Genomic DNA, 16,441 nt, shown 5'->3' with positions numbered 1-16,441 from the left:
GGCCTGAAAGGGACTGCTCCGCACTTCCCCTGCAGCTTCCCTTCACACTCGAGGTCGGCTGTGCTGCCTCCCTCTGTGAAGCCTTCTCTGCTCCTCCCGGAACATCCGCCTTCCCCCTTCCTCCTGTGTATTGATGGAGCACAGGATCATGGCTTTAGAGCTGGGAGCTCTTTGAGGGGTAACTCCATTTCATTCATGTTTTGTCCCCAGCATTGGGCAAGATCTGATGGACATATAGAGACTAAGCCACTGATGGTATCAGAACTAGTTTCAGGAAAGAGGAAGGAGAAATGATGGCTCACCATCCCATCTCTGCAGGCATAATGGCGGTCACTGGTCAGCCATGGGACCAAGGTAATCAGAGAACTCTATTAAAACTTGCTACGTGTGGTGTTAAGGCTTTTTTCTTCAACAGTTATTAAATATGAGTCTACACACAGGAAAAATAATACTTGTTTGCTCTCTCCTGGCCCCTTGCCTGCCCCAATGCAGTCTCCTCACCTCAGGGTGCTGGTGCCAGGGCAGCATCACCTCCGTGAACCACTCCTGTGGGGTACACACCCCAACACTTTCTGCTTAGCAAATGCAAGTGGTAGAGAAGAAAAAGCAAACTTCAAGAACATTGTTATGAGGACAGGGTGGAGGAGTTGTCCCTGTCCTGCACACTTTTTGTTAATTCCTTGCCCTTATGTTTCAAAAGTAACAAAAACATTAATTGCCTAGAACTTTGCTGTTGCAGTGATCAACAACCAATCAGATGACCCACTTTTTTTGAACTTTGATACTTGCACAATCTAGCAGCACCTAATTTCAACAATGACAGCAACAACTTTATATACAATAAATTAATGGGTAAATGGGGTTAATCACTTTTTCCAACTGGTAGCACTGTTAAGTGGGACACCACTTATATTTTGAGGACTAAATGCACATTCATTTTTAAAATTTAAAATATAAAAACACAACAAAATCACTCCTCGTCTCACCACCCACATAAATACTTTATACTTGGGTCCTCCTGGCACCCCATACATTCCAAATATTAATTAAAAGCAAATCAGTACTCACTTCTGGGTGTAAGCACTCCAGAAATATATTTTGGGCTCTTAGTTGACCTGTTTACCGAGATTCCTGGGCACAATCATTCTTTTGCACACACACACTGTCCTGTTTACCTATGATTTGAAAACGCCTTATGACCAGAATATGTGTAACAATAAATCATTTTGGAGGTCTGTGTTTGAATGGACCTTAAAAGATTGCATGGTTTGATACCGTCTGCTGACCACACCCAGGGAGCATTAATTTCTCACCATGAATGAGGCTGGTTCCTAGTTGAAAACGGAAATGACTAGAGTGTTCCAATGGGAGGGAGAGGGCAATAAGGTCTGAGTGACAAGCAAGCGTGGATATGAAATTTAATATCCAAAAGAAAAGCACAGAATAAAAAGTCCCAGGCAGAAGGCAACAAGCCTTTCCAGGTAAGACGGGACCTGTGCTGATGGGACCTCAGAAGGGCTTAAAGAACGAGACTGACACTGCGCCTGGAGACAAACGGAGCTGGTGCAACGGGAGCAGAAGTCTCAGCTCTCACCTGGCACCTCAGGAGAGGCACAGCAGCCATCACGGGGTCCCGGCACCCCTGAGCCAGGAAGGGCTGGCTCTTCTTCCGTCCTCTGTCCTGGGGGCCCAGAGGCCTTGAGCTGGGGGAGGGAGAGGTTCGCGCTGCCATGGCTTGGATGGGCTTAGAGATGTAAACTTGGAGTGAGTCTGAAATAATGTACGTGTGAACGCAGGCGTGGCTGAAGGCCGCGTGCTCCAGAATCACTGGCGTCCTCTTACCCGAAATTCAGTCCCCACCCTTTCTGACCTCTTTCAGCAGCAGTTCCCCATTCCGGGGCCACCGTGCGATTCTGCAATCACTTCTGCAGCAGCTTTCAAACTGGATCTTGTAATTCATTTGGGCTTCAAGACTGCACCTACTTTGAAATGATCTCATTTCTTAACTCTCCTTACCTTTCTTTAATTTTCTACCCTTCCCAGATTGAAGAACATTGCTGGAGAATGTGAAAGTCAAATACGAGTTGAATCACTGCCTGGTTTCTGTCACCTGTGGAAATCACAGCCACGTTTCACTCCCGGAGTGAGGGCAGCACCAGTGCGGCTCAGCTTCTCCCATCTGGGATCGTTGGGGAGTTCTGTGGGGAGCACTGAGTCTCCTCAGGAGCATCCCCTTTCCTTTCTAGGAGAGTTGTTATCACACGGTTAAACATTTTATAGCATTTTCATCTCCATCCTGAGGTAGCAGATGCTAGGAACGGAGTCCAGATCCCCAGCCTAATCTGCCTCTCCCAGCAATGGCCTCGCGTCCTAAGAAAAGCCCTTTACCCTGAGGCCACAAGTACTCACCCTGAGGAGATGCAGCCTGATCTGCCTCCAGTACAGGACTCAGAATGATGCAAGGCTGGTGAGCCCCCAAACTGGACTTAGCCTCGGAGGGCTCCTGGCTTTTCCCAGAAAGATTTCTTCCCCGCTGCTCGTGGGCGGCAGCTTCTAGTCCCGCTGAAGCGCAGGAGCAACCACAGTGACCCCAAAGGCAGTGCGCCCAGGGCAGCAGCTGACAGGACAGGGCTGCACTCACATTTATACCCACTGTTAATTACATGCAAACTGACAGATTTTGCAGAGATTTCTGGAATAAGTGCGGTAACTTTCGGCCGTCAGGGTGTTGCCATGGAAAGAGGGCGGCAACTTCCGGGTGTTGCCATGGCAATGGTAAACTGACAGGGCAAGGGTGGGCGGGTCTTACGGAAAGCTGCTTCCCGCGTCCCGCCTCTACCTCAATAGCGGAATCAAAAGATGAGCACCCCCTCAAGTGCCAAACATGCAAGATACATCATCTTAGAAACAATATTCTGTTGAAACATCAAAAGCATCACGCATTTCTCACTGAAACTCGCCTTGTTGAAAGAAGCCTCATCCGCCGTCCAGCCACAGCGCAGTCCTGTCCGCTCTCCTCCCTCGGCCGCCTTGTCCCAGGGAGGCAGAGAGATGCGTTCGGAGGCGGCGGCCCCTGCCCAGGCCGGACGTCCAGGGGGCCCGGGCCGAGCTGCGGCCGTGAGCTCGGGGGTGGCCAAGGCCGCGTGGCTGCCGGTTGCGCTGCCATTGTAGACGTTTCCAACACGCTTTAAAACGCACGCACACAGGCACCACAGCGCGGGGCTCCACTCTTCCCGTCGGGCTCACAAATGACACGAACGAAACACAAAACCCACCAGATTTATCGAGTTGAATTGATGATTACTTCTACTTAGCAACTTATACCAACTAAGAAACAAGCATCCTATAGGATACTCAGTTTTGCTATTGAAATTATCAAGTTGGCCAGGCACAGTGCCTCACGCGTGTAGTCCCAGCACTTCGAAAGGCCGAGCCCGGAGGAGCGCTTGAGCCCGAGAGGCGGAGGCTACGGTGAGCCGAGATCACACACACCACTGCACTCCAGCCTGGGCGACAGAGTGAGACCCTGTCTCAAGAAAAAAATTTAATGAAATTATCAAGTTAATAACCAATGCTATTCTTTGCAGAGTTCTTAAAAACTGTTAAAGATTCTATTCATAAATGCACCAACTTAGTTAATCCTATTTATTACAAATCAAAGCTTTAGACAGGAGTCTTGAAGACTTTCTAACTAGAATTAGAATTGATGAGTTTTGGGGGATGTTAGATAAGGTATGTTTGGTTTATATCTCTAATACTGCTGTAATTTAAACACTAAGATGCAGCAATGAAGTTGCCAAGATACTTGGATTTTTAATTGGTCTATTCAAATATCCAGATGCCAACTGAATTCACAGCAGAAAAAAAGCTATTTGATTTACTCTATTTTCATTTTGGGTTATGATTGTGTCCATTAGCGCCTGGCAAGTAAATATTAGAATTTAAATCTCTAGGGCAGTTCAGGCTTTTGGTCAACAGCAATGTAACACCAACTCACATAGGGGCTGTAGATAAAATGGGACGAAATCAACAGAAAGGGCTTGGAAGCAATCTAAACAGACTCAAGCCTGCCATACCCCCAAGAGCCCACAGTGATGACAGATTAATCCACCTGAACTCTTCTGGTCCAGCGTTAATGACTGATTTCAACAAATTTTAGAAACCTATATATATGAAAGTAGTAATGAAGATCACATTTTACCCAAAATGATGTAGAGTCAGAGTAACATGCTTTAATCTCACCCTTTATTCTTAGGTTTTAGATTTGTGGTACTCCCCTGATCTCGTAAATGAAAGGGTACTGTACACCTCTGCTAAGGCCACTGAAACAAAGCAGACACACAGGGTCAACTTGGAAAGATTCAAATGAACTCAATACAAAAAAATCACAAGGGACATAACCAGCTCAGCAGCTACTTCACTGTGTTCAACAGTTGAAGCACCTCATCGTGTAATTTTATCAGGCCGCAAGTTGCCCTTTATATTTCATTAGCATCTTTCTACTACTGGAAATGTTATCTAAAGTCAATATAAACTTTAATAGGAGATAAATGTATGTGGTAATATAACCAGGGAAATTTGGTCCAAGATACTTTACTGCTTTAGGAAGAAAGGTCTGCAGTATTAGCCCTATGGTAAAATATTTATACTATTGCTGATCGAGTATGTATACTCTATAATCTTAAGTTATATGCACAAACGTTTTAACAGTGAGAAAACACTGTTGGAAGCATATAACATTGCCAAACGTAGGTGGCAGCTTAACCTTTAAGTTAATGGATGGTAGATTTTAAATAAAAGCAATCATTCTGGCACGTTCTTCCTGGTGATCTCTTCTGCACATCACTTCTCCGGAGGGCTACCATAGGCAGAAAGACCTTGTTACAGAGAGATGTAAAGAGGGCAAACTTATCAAGACAGTTACGCTAATCTCCGAAGTCTGAGTTCAAATGATCTGGACTTTATATTAGAAAGCAAAAAGACATCTAGTCCCGCTCAGGAATACGCTGTTTTCTGAACTCTGAATCTGCCTGTCCAGTCTTTACCTGCAGCCACCATGACAACCCTTCAGGAGAGCAGGGTGTGGCATCAATGAATTTGCAGATCACTGCAGGTAAGCAGCTTGCTAATTAACTGTTCAGGAAATGGCAAAGATCCAGTCCCCACTTCTAGCACATGGAAAATAAACATGATTATACTGAAAACATCTTTTAAGAAACACAGAAGGAATCATCCTACTGCTCCCACCCCCACTTTTTGTAAACGGAAAAGCAGGCCAAGGGAGCAACAACTTGGCATGGGTTCTCAGATGTAGAAGCTTATGTAGTCATAGTCACAACTTCTTTAGTATTGAGAAATTAGACCGAGGATATTGTTAAATTTTACCAAGTCCTTCAGACATTATGGGTAAGTATTTTGACCCTGGAAACTAGAAGTTTAATTTAGACAAATCCATGTGCATTCTAAAAACGTTTTTAAGGATTTCTAAGTAGGACTCAAATAGGTAAGAACTGATGGACATGGTGATGTCCCTAGACAGTCTAACTTTATTACTAACCAGATTTCATACTGAACTTTGTTTTTCATAAGATACTGAACTGAAACCATGTTTAGCATCTTAGTAGCAACACATCTATTTTTAGTATCTCAACTTTTACCCTAATTTATCAAACCAGTTAAACATGGAATATTATATCAAAGCAAAAAAACAAAAACAAAAACCGATGCTATAAATAGCTAGGAAATGGCTGGAAAATGTACAGCACTGGGTGTTGATCTATATGTATTCTGCTCACTTCTCAATTAGGAGCTTATTAGACAAAGATGATCACTACTATCACCTATGAATAAAAAAATGAAGTCAGAAGTGAAGTCGTTTGTGACTAGGAAACGGGGTACAGAGAACCACTGTAAATACAATGTGCAGTTCTGGGATGAGGTTATCAATTTTCTAACAACATGTGAGACATAACCAGAGGAGTGCCAGCCTTAGAACCAACACAATTAGACACCCAAGCTGCTTCATCCCAAAGGGGTCGTGGGGCTGGAACAGAGCAGGGCTGAACTTGGAATTCCCAAGTGCATTCCAAAAATCCTTGCCCTCCCCTTCAATTCTGTCCTCTCCTTTCGTGTAGTCTTATTGATATATTTAATCACTTGAAAGCACATATAAAACCTAGAAAAATGTTTTAATAGCCAAAAATGACCTTCTCTAAAAAATCCTTAATCTCTTTAAAATGACCTCTTATAAATTCCCAGTTATTTTCATAAGTTGTTTTCCACAATATAATAACAAACAGTGGATGAATCTCCCATCCTTTTTAGGACCAAAGATCACTTTCCTTGTTGTAATGAGACCTCCAATCTGGACCTACACAGGGACTCTTCCAAGCATTTGTAGCTTATAAGAGTCCAAATTTGGGATCCTAATTACATATATGTGATGCTTGGAGTTTGAATTGTTTTTATTTTCAGCAAACTATCTTGTGTGGTTTTTCCATATATTCAGTCTTCCCATTCTAAACAAGCTGCTTGGTAGCAGGCCAGGAAGTCCAACGAGTGAATGCATCTGTGACTCTCACAGGACGTTTTTATGAATTTTATGACTCTTTCAAGATATACATACATCTAACACAGAAAGATTACTGTCAGAAAAACCACTGAACCACTAAAGCCTTATGATTCATTGCTAATGTTCTATTTTTTTAGTACACTTTTAGGTGAATGACAAATTATTTAACATTAAACTTTCCATATCATGGGTTCAAAACTGTAGGAAACTACACAATTTCTGGAAAAAAAATACATTGATTCATTGCAATTAATTCTGAATTTGTATTTGAAAGTATGACCTCACAGCTTAGTTTGCATACAGCAAACATGTCTATGTGGCTGCCAAAGTTTAGTTTACACTTTAAATATCTTAAATTCTTATCGGAAAGTTGCCTTCTGAAAAGGATTTCATGTATTTTCTTTTTTAAAAGAAATAATGTTTAGTTCAGAGATGAGAAGGCAAAAAAAAAGAAATCATGTTGCTGGTGATGAGCAAAATGAAGATAAGTGGGTCCGGAGCACCCTCTTTAAAAGGCCATGAAGAACAACACTAGCTACTGTTTAGCAACCTTACATATATTTTTCCTCTCAAAATGCACAGCTGAATCATTTGCGTGAATGACTGGTATTAGTATTTGTTTTGAACTGGACACCATGATGGGCCTAAAGATCCCTTTCAGACACCACAGGCTCTGGCATTTAATCTACTTTAAAGGTGGTCTCCTAGACAGCAGTCCCCATATAAGCATAGGTCTTTGAGGTTGGTAGTGTAAGTACATTCTCATTTTAACTCTCTATTATGAAAAATCTGATAATATTCTAGACTTTAACATTTTTCCAACCTTCTAGGTCACATATTTACACTTTTTACCCAAGGGAGTTCATGGATCATAAATTAAGAAACTCCTGAGTTTAGGATCTGAAGAACGTGAAGTGCTGGGTAATGTATTTTTAGGCACATTCACAAAATGTGAAGACAGCTTCCCTACATAACCTCTATAGTGCTAAAATGATATTTAAACTTGTAGTTAATATTAAAGACTTAGTACTTAGGACAAATGATCAAAAATCAGAATTCTAAAGCTGTGATGTAGCATCTGCACAACAGAAAGCCGAACTTGCAGAGAAGCCTAAGTTAGCAGGTGTGCTACAAAGTAAGCCCTTATCATCAGAAACATTTCACATTTACTTTCACCACCTATGAAAAGAAATTAGCTTGAAGAAACTGGACACTTAATAGCCGTAAGAGAAATTTCCAGCAGTACTTCATAGATGGCAATTTTGTTCCTTAGTTCATGAAAATTCAGCAGAGAGAATCTAAACAGCAAAACTACATGCGTTTTTTATCGTTTTTTCACTAACTCAGGACTATCATTCTTCGTCACTAATATATTGTCACTATCAAATTTAACATGCAAAATGTTTAGAATGGCACCTGGCACATAGGAACTGCTCTGGTAACCATCTCTATGTTGTTATTGTTGACAGCACCACCAGAAAAAGGATGTCTAGGATCAGGATGCCCTATTCACCCTGATACCCAAAGGGCAATGTACAGGTCTAATGATAATATTGTACTACTGATAAGCAACATGTCTTCCTGGGCAAACTGAAATTTGAGTGGAGTGACGAGCTTGTCCCCTCTGCCTAAGAGGTTCCTTTTTAGCACTGAAGTCTAGAGAAATCACTCAAGTTCTTGGCAAACTGGAACAGCTAGCCAACTCTGCCTCTGAGCTTGTTTCTTCAGACTCTGTAAAACACAGACAACTTAATACCTATAGGGTTATTGCGAGATTTAAATGGGATAATACATGTTAGAAGCCACTCAGCTATCACTCTAGCACTGTCCACCCTCACAGGCCTCCACCTCAGGCAAGTCATTTACCTCCATGCCTCAATTTCCTCAGGTGTGAGAGGAGACTACCACTCACTCTGTAGGACTAAACGTGAGAACGCATGCTGATGGCCATGCCACAGGCACAGGAGGCAGCAAGGATGACTATCATCAAGTATGCAGCCCCTTTCCTAGCAATATCAAGCAGTTAGTACATGTGTGCTATTTTCTAAAAAGACCTTGAAAATTAGGACAGTTCTGGGGCTAAGTTTTCTTAATTAATGCTTAATTAACGCTTAATTAACTGCTGCTTTGTTTAGTGAATCTAAGACACTGCACACAACAGTCATCAGACTAAAATAGCTGCTAAAAAAGGGTAACAGAGGCCCAGCCTGGTGGCTCATGCCTGTAATCCCAGCACTTTGGGAGGCTGAGGGGTGGCAGCATGGCTTGAGGCCAAGAGTTCAAGCCCAGCCTGGGCGACACAGCAAAACTCCATCACTACAAAAACTGTTTAAAATAATCTGGGCATGATGGGTAGGCACCTCAGCTACTTAGAAGGCTGAGGCAGGAGGATAGCTTGAGGCCAGGAGTTCGAGACTGCAGTGAGCTATGATCACACCACTGTATTCCAGCATGGGCACCACTCAAGATTCTGTCTACAATAAAAAATTTTTGGCCAGGCATGGTGGCTCATGCCTGTAATCCCAACACTTTGGGAGGCCTAGGCGGGCATATCACCTGAGGTCAGGAGTTAAAGACCAGCCTGGCCAACATGGTGAAACCCCGTCTACAATAATTAGCCAGGCGTGGTGGCATGAGCGCCTATAATCCCAGCTACTCGGGAGGCTGAGGTGGAAGAATCGCTTGAACCCAGGAGGCAGAGGTTGCAGTGAACCGAGATCATGCCACTGCACTCCAGCCTGGGAAAAAGAGCGAGACTCTGTCTCAAAAAAAAAAGAACAGCAACAAAATTCAGAGAAGCTAAAATGGTATGCTATATTTAAATCTGTTTTACCTGAATAGATTTCAAGTGTGTAGTATTTTTAAAGCTGCTGCTACATGCGTAGATTAAATATTTTAAAGTACACAATTTTTTGTATTTAAAAAACTCCTTCCTTCTAAATTTAGTAAGTTTAAACTTTGTTCACAACTATTAATCTGTTACTCATTTTTTTCATTTTCAAATAATAAATTTCTTACATTTGCAAGAACTCCCACATGTGCTTTTTGAAGCTCAGCTTCTATCAAATTTTAATCTCTAATCCTAAAAAACTAGTAACCAGCAACTAGCATAACATTAAAGACAGCATGAACAGTTCTACCACAGCTAAACTGCACCAAGAAATCAGCTCTTTTACCAGGGTTCTGACAAGGAGATTCTGCCCCCCAGGGACCACCTGGCAATGACATTTTTGGTGGCCACAATGGGGAGAGAGTAGGGACATGGGTGCTACTAGTGTCTAACGACACTGCTCAACATCCTACAGTGACAGAACAGCCACCCACCACAAAGAATTACCTGACCCAAAATGTCAGCAGTGCTGAGGCTGGGAAACCCTAACGTACACAACAAAAGAAAGGCGAGGATTCAACCACGCCAGACGGCAGCTGCCTCCTGATCAGCACCTCCTCCACACTGACCCTGAACACAGCCACAGTGAAGGAAACTTCACAACACCGACACCCCAGTTACATACCTTCTTTGGCACTTGGGGGGCTACCAGTATAGAATCATCAGGAATCTGTAGTTACACCTATTTTGTGACCCCAGTAATTAGGCCTTTTGGGTTATGTTCTTATTTTCACAAAAATGACAGGTAAGTTTTTTTAGAAAATAAATGTGGTATCTATTCCCATATAGAGGTTATTCCTATGATTCACAACATTTTAACTTTTAAAAGAATTAAACAGTTCTATTTGCAGCGGTGTAACAAATTTTAATTCAAAATAGACACTCTGAAAACAATAGGTAAAAAAAAAAATAAAGTTCAACAAGCTCTCTTTGAATTTACAACAGAGTACACCAACAATCACAAACCAGTTTCACAACTGCCTCAAATATGCACATTATAGCAATTACATGCAAGTATTATATTTTTTAAAATCCACATAGTAACGTTATGTTTCTCAGAGGCTGTCACATCCTCCAAATATTTCTACCTAAAGATAGAGTGAAGGGGTTCCTCTGCTGTGTACCACCAGAAATATGACTTACCATCTAAACTGGCTGGTCTCCATGACTGGTTCTGGTGCTTTAAGTTTTAATATCGTGTGGGGAAAAAAACGAGGTTTAACATCCACAGAACAGTGACAACAATGGAGATTCTTTAACAATATGCCATCCCATCCACCCGGACACAGCTTCCAGCCTAAACCAGCTAGAGAAGAGCCCGTTTCCCCACTAAACATGACCTTCAGAAAATGTGGTCAAAGACTTACTGTACCAACCATGGAGACTTAGATCTCAGTCTGTAAACTTCGCCATGTCCCCTGAAACCCTATGCTGAAATTTAAGTTAGTTTCCACACTCAGGGGCAATAATCTTATTCCTGAGTATCATAGTCCTTCCCTTTCACTAGTTTATGAGTAGTTAAGTTAGGAGAAGAGTTTTGGGGTGTATTCTTTCAATGTTTATTCTAAAGGCACTAAAAATTTATTGTTTTACCTCTGAACGCAGAAATGACTTCGCATATCAAAAGAAAGGGAAAATCTACAATGAAAAATATTTCTGCATCTACAGAATAAATTTATTTGTAAAATAACTCTTGATTTATGAGCTACATACCAGCACACCAGATGTCATATTCAGTCTACTTTTAACAAATAAAAACATTTGATTTTCTATGAGTTATGGTTAAAAAAAAAAACAGCTATTGGAATAAACCTAAAAAAATACAGATCAAAATTATAATCTATAAGCAAAGATCTTACAAAGAAATCAGCGTAAGTTAATGCAGTGCATCCTCAAGGAGCCTTATACATACATCACAGGGTTTGCACCCATATCTCTGAACACTCACTGTACCATGTGCTGCTACAGGGAAAGCTGAAGGAGATCGATGCTTCCACTCACAGTTAAATCAAGTATTCTGAAAAAGGCTAAAATGTCCTTAATGAAAAAGCAAATTATTTATAGATTTCAGTTTCTTATCATACGATACTGACACTACTGGGAAAACAAGGCGTGCATGAAATATCAAAACATTTCATTTACATGACAGAGAAAAAAACCTGAAAACAACTGTTACAAATCAAACTGCAGGAAACAATAGATGTGAAATAACTACTGGCTTCCTGGTAACAGGGGTCTCTCCAGCACCTGAAGTAACTCTGCAGAGCAGCACAGTGACCACTGAGGTTGATTCACCAACACAGTGAGGACAACACTGTGAAATTTCAACTGAAAAAAATCTATCTACTACTTTAGAGTTACTTTTTTTTTTTTTTGCAAGTTTTATGGTTCATATTCAAAGTTCAATCTATGTTTCACATTTTTAAGTTCAGACATATCAAAGCCTAAAAGTACAGAAGGCTTGTGATTTTTTATTGCTTTCATGCAAATATACCTTCTTTTTCCAAAAAATGAAGCCACATCAATTTTCCACACCCAAAAGAGTGAGGACAACAGTTCTATTTCCTTTTTACTAGGATATGGTTTCTTATGGAAATAATCTTTAAGAAATTGCTTCTTTTCTTCATAAGAACGGCCTTCATATTTTTTAGGATCTAATGCTAAAATCTGAAGAGCCTCATCCTTGACAATAGGTCCCTCTGTTCTGCTTTCATTCCTTTGTCTTTTAAAAGGCACAACACTCGTCACCTTTTCTGGACCTGGGGCTGCATCGGCATTTAGGATGGGAGGCTGCTCCTCCCCATGCCGCTGGTCTTCGGCCCCTAAGTGGCCATCAGGCAGCTTTCTCTTAACAGAAAAACTGGAATCATGTATCACTTCACCATTGACTAAAAGCAGTTCACTGTTCTGAATAAAATCCGGCTGGACTTGTAGGCCTGAGCTGCTGTCCTTAGGAGCACTTCTGCAGCGCACCAAATGGACGGCGATGGCAGCCAGGGTCATATTTCCAGTGTAGACCCCACAGCAGTGGATGCACTTGAAGGCAGGAGACTTCAGGACCGTGTGGACTGTGGGCATGATGTGGTGCCTCTCCTTCAAATGCAGCTCGTAGGCCTCAGTTGTCACAAAGGGGCCAAAGCAAAAGGGGCAGGTGGACACTCGCTTGCCGGTGCTCCCGGGGGTGCCCTCAGCCTGAGGCCTCACCTTCACATACACAGGCACCAGTGACTTGGAGTGTATCCCAGCCAGGATTGCCAAGTAGACTTCCCGCTCCCCAAGCTTCTCCTTTGGCAATATGGTAATGAAATCAAGGTGGGGAAAGAGCAGGTTGCCATTGGCATCGACATCCAATTGAAAACCTCTGTTGCTATAATCCATAGGCAACTTCTTCTTCCCCAGGTGCCTATTCCTGCTGTGCTCTGAAAGACCTTTGATATCATGGAAGGTGCATGGACAGAACAAGCACCCCAAGCCATGCATCAGCAAGTGGTGTATAAGCTCCTCCTCAGACACCAAGCACTTACAAGACAGACATCGCACCGTTTTCTCTCTCATCCACTTTAGAAATGGTGCACACGCTGCCAGTTTTTCAGGCTCAAGTTTCTCGCCAGACTTGGACTCGCTGTGCTTATGCGCTACCTCCATGTGGACCTGGTAGACATTGGACGGAAAGAGCTCATTGCAGACGGGGCAGGTCTTCCACTGCTTGGCCTGTTTGAGCACCTGGTTTGTGTCTGCTGCAGAGGAGGAGGCCTGAACAAACACGCTCTGAGCAGCATTCACCAGCACTGGAGGAGAGGGCATGCCGGGCATGGAACTGGCCACTGGTGCAGCTGCACCTGACGGCAGGAGCTGGATGGGCATCTGGGGCGGAGCAACAGTCGCAAGGCCTCCGGGGGGAACTGGCAGAGTGACAGACACGGGGGCCAAAGTGTAGGTTGGAATCCCATTCACTTGTTTCCCTGTAGGGATGAGCTGTCTGAGAATAGAGCCTGATGTTAGGAAGGTGGTGTTCTGCGAAGCACCAGGTCTCACTGGCTGATTCACAGGCAGAATGTTGGTGCCCACAGTCTGGTTGAGTTGCAAGACCCCAGGCCTCACTGGCTGGCCCACAGGAAGAACTCCCGACACAACAGGCTGACTAAGCTGCAGAACCCCAGAATTCACACCCTGGTTTACAGGCACAACAGCTGAGGAGGAGACTGTCTGGTTGGGAGAAAGAAGCCCAGACGGGACCACCTGGCCTGCAGAGAGAACCCTCAATGGGGCTGTCTGGCCAGGGGGAAGAACCCGTGATGGAGCTGTCTGGCCCACAGGGAGAACTCCTGACTGGACCATCTGGCCAGTAGGAAGAACCCCAGAAGTTGCTGTTTGCCCAGGGATAACCCCTGCAGGAGTCATCTGGCCTGCAGGAAGGACTCCAGACGGGACCGCCCGACTCACAGAAAGCACCCCTGGCGAGACAGCCTGCAGGACCCCGGGGGTGACAGAGGGGCTAACAGGAAGAACACCAGGCCCAACAGGTCTGTTTATGGGTCCCACAGGCTGGGTGAGGGGTAAAACCCCAGGGCGAACAGTCTGATTTATGGGGAGGACACTAGTTCCAACAGACTTATTGACAGGTCCGACTGGCTGACTCAAGGGCAACACAGGAGGATTCACAGACTGATGAAGTGGAACCCCATGAGAAAGAAAGACAGGCTGAGGTGCTGGGGGCTGCAGGGTGAGGCTGTTCTGGCCCACAGGCAGAGGGCTGGAGACCAGAGTCATGTGGGATTGGCCAGCAGCAGTGGGGGAATGAGTGAGGCTTCCAGGGGCACCCTGGGCCACAGTCACTGGCTGTCCTGCGGCTGGGCTTGGACTGTTCTGTGGCAAAGCAAGATGGAAGCAAGGAGGCGGCGCTGCAGCGCTTGGAGCATTGCCATTTGCTGGTGCAGCCAAATGTGCCGCTGGTTTTGGAGCAATGTGCGTTTGCTTCAAGAGTCCAGTCCTCTTAATATGTTCTGAAATCACAGATCTAAGCTTATTCTCCAAATCTCTGTGTATGTCTGAAGTCAAAATGTGATACATTAACGCATCCTGGCTGCTGGCATTGGCGTTGCACTTTTTACAGTAATATTTGTCAGGTGGTGGGATCTTCTCTATAGAAACAGTATCGTTAGTTTTCAGTTGCTCACCCATTTCCTCAGTTCTCAGGCCAAAGTAGGAGTTAATTAAGTAGTGAAAATGGGCTACCAGCACATGCTTCTTCATGCTGTAGTACAAAGTGTTTGAAAAGTTACATTTTAGACATGTGAAACTTATCACATCACTCCTAGATGATTTAGTTTCACCTAAAATATTCACTGTGTAGTTCTGGACTTTCCGGACAGGCGCATGGAACATTCTGAAGTGCCTTCCCACAACTTTGGGCTGAGATGCAAATACACAGTTTGGGCAAGGGATCACCAGCTCTTGGTCAATTTCATCTTCATGGTAACGATGTAAATGATTCTTGAATGAAGTAAGCACCTTTGTAGAGTATTTACAGAGGCCACAACAGTATGGCTTTGTTCGATATCTCTGTTAAAAGAAAAGAAAGCCTTAAGCATAATTGAGTAAACTGTCAGATGCTAACCTTCCACAGTCCCTGAGGACTTGATCCCTTTTCTTCTAATGTGCTAGGCATTTAATCTGAGTTAGTGTTTTCTAACCCAGGGGTTGGCAAACTTTTTCTGTGAAGGGCCAGAAAATGATTATGTTAGGATTGTGGGCCATACAGTACAGTCTCTGTGGCAATTACTCAGCACTGCCATTGTTGCACAAAAGTCCCCAAAATAATTTGTAATTTATGTTCTAATAAAACTTTATTTACAAACACCAATTTGAATTTCATATACTTTTCACATGTCACAAAATAGTATTGTCATTTTTTTCTTAAACATTTAAAAGCTTAACAACTATTCCTAGCTCATGGCTCACGGGCTAATTCATACAAATACAGGATTTGGCTCACAACTCATAGTTTGCTGACCCCTGTTCTAAGTCATCCACTAAAACCACAAATATAATTACTTAGTCCTGTACTTTGAATTATTAGTAACAGCATCAATTTTAAAAGCTTCATTAATTTTCTACAAGAGAAAGTTATTTTCTCCCCCTCATCCCATTTCTCTTAATTCCAGTGTTGTTTTTGCTCCAAATTCTAAAACCTCTGGAATTTATCCACAACTAACCTAGCTTTCAAACTGTTAAACCCATCATTACTATCTTTCTACTTCCCCTATTTCTAGAGAAGGTAGGAGCCAAATGGACAGTGTTTGGCCCATGCAGGTACCCAATAAACTATCTGATAAACAGTAAAGACAGTGAGACTAAGCCTAAACTCACACTATGGATGACCCTAAGATAAGGGTAAGGCCACAGAACGCAACACTGACCATATGGAATTTCTATTTAAAGCACATTTTGGGGAATTTAACAAGTTCAGGGCCTAAAAACATATTCATACAACAGGATGCAATCTGTTCTAACATCTAGTAAGATTTGCTGGTTTGCAATAACTTGAGAGCACAGTGAAATCTTTGGTCTCATGACAGAGTCTTGAGAACCCAGCGCTGGTGAAACACAAAACACCTGCTCCCCAGTTCCACAAACAAGGAAGCTAAGACCTAGCTTCATCTAAAGCCCCAGAGCTGGCTGTGGCACTACCACAGTGATCAAGGGTTAATTCTCATCCTTTCCTAAATCTGTGTGCTCATCATCACTCTCTCTCTCACACACATACACACACACTCTTCCATTCTTCAGTATTTTGTTTTTTGTTTTTTTGACAGTCTCACTCTGTTACTGAGGCTGGAGTGCAGTGGCATGATCTCAGCTCACTGCAACCTACGCCATCCCGGTTCAAGCGATTCTCCTGCCTCAGCCTCCTGAGTAACTGGAGTTACATTACAAGATATTTTAAGAATTTGGATGAGAAAAATCAATGGGGCTTGATA

General features: G+C 43.1%; 1 protein-coding gene and 1 long non-coding RNA gene across 3 annotated transcripts in view; both read right to left on the bottom strand.

The window, feature by feature from the left end:
• Positions 1–1,404: 1,404 nt before the first annotated feature.
• LOC134738470 (uncharacterized) lies at positions 1,405–9,311 on the bottom strand. The gene is made up of 2 exons (XR_010124211.1): positions 2,410–9,311; positions 1,405–2,110 (listed from the first exon to the last, which is right to left on the bottom strand). It is a non-coding gene; the product is annotated as an uncharacterized LOC134738470 (long non-coding RNA).
• Positions 9,312–10,300: 989 nt separating this feature from the next.
• The window catches only part of ADNP2 (ADNP homeobox 2), a 31,421-nt gene continuing 25,280 nt past the window's right edge, over positions 10,301–16,441 (bottom strand). For both annotated transcript variants that reach the window (XM_063653888.1, XM_054460799.2), the window contains exon 4: positions 10,301–15,023. In XM_063653888.1, the coding sequence (XP_063509958.1) occupies positions 11,844–15,023 (3,180 nt within the window). In that variant the 3' untranslated portion in view covers positions 10,301–11,843. The remainder of the gene's footprint in view (positions 15,024–16,441) is intronic.

This window comes from Pongo pygmaeus, chromosome 17 (assembly GCF_028885625.2).
Source record: "Pongo pygmaeus isolate AG05252 chromosome 17, NHGRI_mPonPyg2-v2.0_pri, whole genome shotgun sequence".
Classification (NCBI taxonomy): Eukaryota; Metazoa; Chordata; class Mammalia; order Primates; family Hominidae; genus Pongo; species Pongo pygmaeus.
The sequence above is the reverse complement of the archived record's forward strand: the minus strand, read 5'-3'. Positions and strand labels throughout refer to the sequence as shown.